General features: G+C 45.3%; 1 protein-coding gene across 1 annotated transcript in view; it reads right to left on the bottom strand.

The window, feature by feature from the left end:
• Positions 1 to 2044: 2044 nt before the first annotated feature.
• Positions 2045 to 4767, bottom strand: part of PRND (prion protein 2 (dublet)) — a 3699-nt gene continuing 976 nt past the window's right edge. Inside the window, exons 2-3 of the mRNA XM_008578953.1 lie at positions 2529 to 3288; positions 2045 to 2425 (exon numbers count right to left, since the gene is read on the bottom strand). Coding sequence (XP_008577175.1) covers positions 2744 to 3277 — 534 coding nt within the window. The 5' untranslated portion in view covers positions 3278 to 3288 and the 3' untranslated portion in view covers positions 2045 to 2425; positions 2529 to 2743. The remainder of the gene's footprint in view (positions 2426 to 2528; positions 3289 to 4767) is intronic.

Consider the following 4767-nt stretch of genomic DNA (forward strand, 5'->3'; position numbering starts at 1 on the left):
ACAAGGAAGTTTATTGTTTGCAGTGGCAAAAAGCTGGAAACAACCCGAAGGTCCATCAATAAGGAAATGATTAAATCAACCCCGGTACATCCCTACTATGCAATATTACACAGCAAGCTGAAAGGACGAGTTAGCTAATTAGCTAGCTGTTGACCCAGAGTTTCATGATGTCCTCAGTTAAGGAGACAAGTTGCAGAGGAATAAATTTTACGTGTACTATGAAAGTATTTTTAAAAGGCACAATCAAGAAAAAATCCTCACTTAAATATCTGAGCACAGTAAAGTGTAGAGGGGGTGAGGCTGGGGAAAATAGAGGGGAGACAAGAAAACAAAAATCATAGGAAAATAGGAGAAAGAAGAGTATGGAATGAAGTTAAGTAAAAATTTAGAATATAAAAGCTCTCCTGTCTTCTTAATGATAACATGCACATTTGTATATGCACATGGATAAGGCCTAGGAGGTTACAGGAGAAAATGAAAATACTGATTTCATCAGATGCTGAGATTGCAGCAATTTTTTTCTTTTGGACTTTTGTTGTAATTTTAATGTCATTTTTAAAATAAACTTATATTTTAAAAAGTCAACGCTCAGAGGGAGCAAGAAAGCAATGGTTGTGAAATTATTCACAGTGTAAAATGACTATATCAAGAATAATTCAGAAGCCCCTCACAACGTCTTGCACATAGCTGCCACTTGGTATCCTTTGCTAACGTGAAAAATTGGATGCACGAAAACTTTATTCCACCTCCTGATTCACTAATATGAGCAAGGATGTTCAAGCATAGTTTAACTAAAAGTTCTGTAAACAAATTTTGCATTTGAATCACCATGTACAAATTAAATCTGGTTTTGGGGACTATTAACAAAATGAGAAAAGACAGTAATTGTAGGAAATGGACTACATCACACCAAAGCGTTTTCACATCAGAAATGAAATCATTTTGCTTACGTGGCTGTGTGTACCCTCGTAATTAAACTTAGCAGAGCCAAAAATTGAAATTTCAACATCAGCCTCTAAGTACTTTTCTTTCTTTATTGCCATTGTTATTATTATTATTTTTAAAATAACATGCAAGAAATAACCTCTATGTGTTCTGTACGTTTTCTTGCTCTCTGATCTAGAATTAACAGAACCGTGGGAGCAGAAAGTAACATTCTCTTGGGCTGTTTCAGCAGCGGCCAGGTATCTCCTGTATTTATCTGGTGGAAGACGGCCCCGCCCCAAGTCCTCCACCCACTTTCAAAACTAAAACCTTGAAAAGAACACCGAGAGCAGCGGAAACCAGTACAAGCGGTACCACTATCAACACTCATGTTCTGAAATAGTCTGACAATACACATTACCCCCTTACAGACTCTCTTTAAAGGAGAATTGATAATATTCAGCAGCTCTTATGCCCAAATATGGTTCAACAACTCCCGGGGGTCTCTGCGACCACCCCAGAAGGCCTGTGGGGGCATCTCAGAGCATTAAGCTCATTATTTTTTATGTAACTACATATTTTGTTATATATATATTTTAACTAATAAGACAGGGTATCAATTCTTTTTTATGGCATGAGTGAGTTGTTTATTGGGTGCCCCTAAAGACACCATTTCTTTTTAACCTTTTTTGCAAGTCATTATATTTTTGTAGTGGTATCTACCAAAGTGATGGCCCCTCACCAAACCGATAGAGATTGTGTTGGGCACCTATATTAAGAGAGTATATTTAAAGATGCTCATATGGATTTATGTAAAGACATGCACATAGGGTTAGGAGAACATCAGAAGCAAGCAAGTCATTAAAAAATATTTTCTAAAATGCATGGACTATTTCAGGGAGGGGAGCAGCCAGCACTTACCCTTCCTGTGCCACAGCCATATCCTGCTGCAAATCTGGTCTGCTCTGAGACTCAGCCTGGCACTATTACCTTACAGTAGGATTTCTGGGCTTTTGTCTAGCTTTATTTCTACCTTAATTTAATTCCTTTATTATATTTTAGTCTCATTAGAAGAATTAAACCAAGCTTCCATGTAATAAGGCATCAAAGTACACAGCCATCTGCTCAAGTCTTTTTATTTATTTCTAAAAGTGGAAATTTCACAGTTTTATTAGAGATGTGTTTCAATTTGGGCCTTGCAATCCATAAAGTGGCCATGAGACAGCTCTGGGATTGGACAGGGCACAAAACTTGGGGTTAGACAAGCCAGGGTTGAATCCCAGCTCTGCCACTTTCTAGCTGTGTGACTCCAGGTAAGCCACGTCACCTCTCTGAGCCTCAGTTTCCTTGTCTGCAAAATGGGAGTAACACCTACCTCTAAGAGTTGTTGGGAAGTCCTGTGGAGCGCTCAGCACAGTTCCTGATGTGTTCTTTCATCCATCACCAAACATTCATCGCCTAATCTGTTGCACCGAGCTGGGGATGTAGAGATGAGCAAAGCCTAGCCCCACCCGGCACAGTTCCTGATGTGTTCTTTCATCCATCACCAAACACTCATCGCCTAATCTGTTGCACCGAGCTGGGGATGTAGAGATGAGCAAAGCCTAGCCCCACCCCCGGTGAGAGCCTGCGGGGGGAGTGACACACGCACACGCACTTGTCAGGGACAGGCGCCGGGGCGCATGCTTGGGAGTGCTACGATCTGAGGCGCTGATGAATCACGGCTCTTTGGTACCTTCAGGACACACGAGGGTTTGGGGTAACTCTCTGTGCTTTGCTCACCAGCTCATCTCTGTGGCTGCCAGCCTCCTGGCAAGACTTATTTCACCATGAACCAAATGGAAACCAGCAGGCAGACCATCACGGGCTGGTCCCCGGTGACCCGAAGTCCCGCTCCCCTTTCCAGCCAAAAGTCACAGCTCTTGACGGCGCAGAGCTCACTGACGAGCCGCCCCAGGACGCGCTGGTACAGCACGTCCTGCTTCTCCCGGGAAAAGTCCTCCTGGTTGGCCGCCTGGGTGGCGTTGATGCAGCTGGACACAAACATGGCCTTGGTCACGTTGACTTCTGAGCAGCCGTCGTAGTGGATGCCGTCGGGGAACTGCCAGTAGTTGGCCTCGTAGTACCGGTTGCCCTCGGCTCCGAAGTCGATGTCCAGCTTGCGGCCTTGTCTGATGAAGGCTCCCGGGCGGGTCTCGGCCACCCGGGCCTCGGTGATCTGGGCGGTGCTCGGCCGGGCTTTCCGGTTCCACTTGATTCTGTGCTTGATGCCTCTCGCCGTGACCACGGAGAGGTGGCTGAAGACCAGGACACAGACGATGGCCAGCAGCCATCCACCCAGATGCTTCCTCATCGTGTCAGAATCTGCGACACAAATGCCCGGGGCGGTTAGCTTCCCCACTGGGCTGCCCAGGCTCCCCTGCCCCTCCCGAGTGCAGGAGATTTTTAAGGAAAGGAATGGGATTCTTGCGTCATTTACATTTTCCCAAAGCACGATAGTTTTCCCACGCTTGGGCTGCACAGGGTTAACTCGAATGCCAAGTTTCCTTGATTTTGCCTGGAATTATTTCTACTCTGGGCAGCAACCTGTTTTTCCCAGACAGATAAGAAGCTGCAACTGGCAATTATAAAGCCTTTGAATATGCATGGGAAAATAAATGGGTGATGACTTAATTCATGTAGGTTTTCTTTGGTTCCAAGTCTTTCAAATCAAGGGGTGTATGGGAGAAAAATACAGTTGAAGAGTTGGAATCAAATGTTTCTGGGCATAGGCAGTACTTCTAATTTTCCCTCTTCAAACTTCATTGCTCTAAGCTGGCACTCTCTTGGGCACATTCTGCCATCAATTCTAAGAAAGTCACTGGCTGCTGATCCTAAAGGGCTTTATGGTAATAGGGGTGGAGGAGGGAGAGAAAAATGCAAATGTAGTTCAGGGACCCCTGCATTCCCCTCTGTCAAAGGGTCTAGATGTGCTATAGGTAGCCCTTCTAATCTCAACCCCCGGGGGACATGTGACCCCCTGCTTATCCTACTAGCCTGCATGTTAGCTACTGAGTTAAGCTGTTCCGTGACATTGCCTAACTCATTTCTCACATAGGGTAACTACATTATTACCCCTATTTTGTAAACATCGTGCTGGGATTCAGAGATGTTATGTAATTGGCCCAAAGCTGCACAGTAGGAGGTGGCAGATTTGAATCCAGCTCTGTCTGATGCTGTGCACACTAGACAGGACCCACGGCCCATCTGGGCTTCAGGAGGGGTCATTGTGCTTTTGACTTACTGGGCACAATGACCCCTAAGCTAAGCAAAGAGCAGGGCCCTTGAGGAAGTTCATGGGAAATGAGATGAAGGGGAGGACAGGAGGGCAGGGGGAACACCAAGAAGGTTCTGGGTCAAGGTGGCCCCAGGGCATCCGAAGGGCTGCTGATGACATCATGGGATAGCTCCCTACCCCCATTCTCAATCCTGGTAGCCTGTCACATCTGGCTCTTGAAACAATAGCTATTGTGGAAATTCACCTCCCAAGGCCAACAGTCTGGGCATTCCAGCACCTGGACCTTTGTTGGTGTGGCTCAGGGATACAGGAAGAGTTCCCTTGGTGGATTGTGCCTAAACTTTCTTCTAGGCAAAAACTTACTGAGTCTGTGGAGTGCCAGGGCTGGAGGAAGTTGAGGGGTAGCATTAGCTTGTTTGAACCCTAACTCACCTTCCAACATCCCTCTGCACCATTCCTGCAAGTGGTCAATGTTCCTCTGTTAAAGTGTTCAATACCAGTGCAATACTGGTTCTTATGTTAAAAAAAGAAAAAAAAAAAAAAAAAAAAAAAGGCAGGGTGGCGGG

This window comes from Galeopterus variegatus, unplaced genomic scaffold (assembly GCF_000696425.1).
Source record: "Galeopterus variegatus unplaced genomic scaffold, G_variegatus-3.0.2 Scaffold1789, whole genome shotgun sequence".
Taxonomy (NCBI): domain Eukaryota; kingdom Metazoa; phylum Chordata; class Mammalia; order Dermoptera; family Cynocephalidae; genus Galeopterus; species Galeopterus variegatus.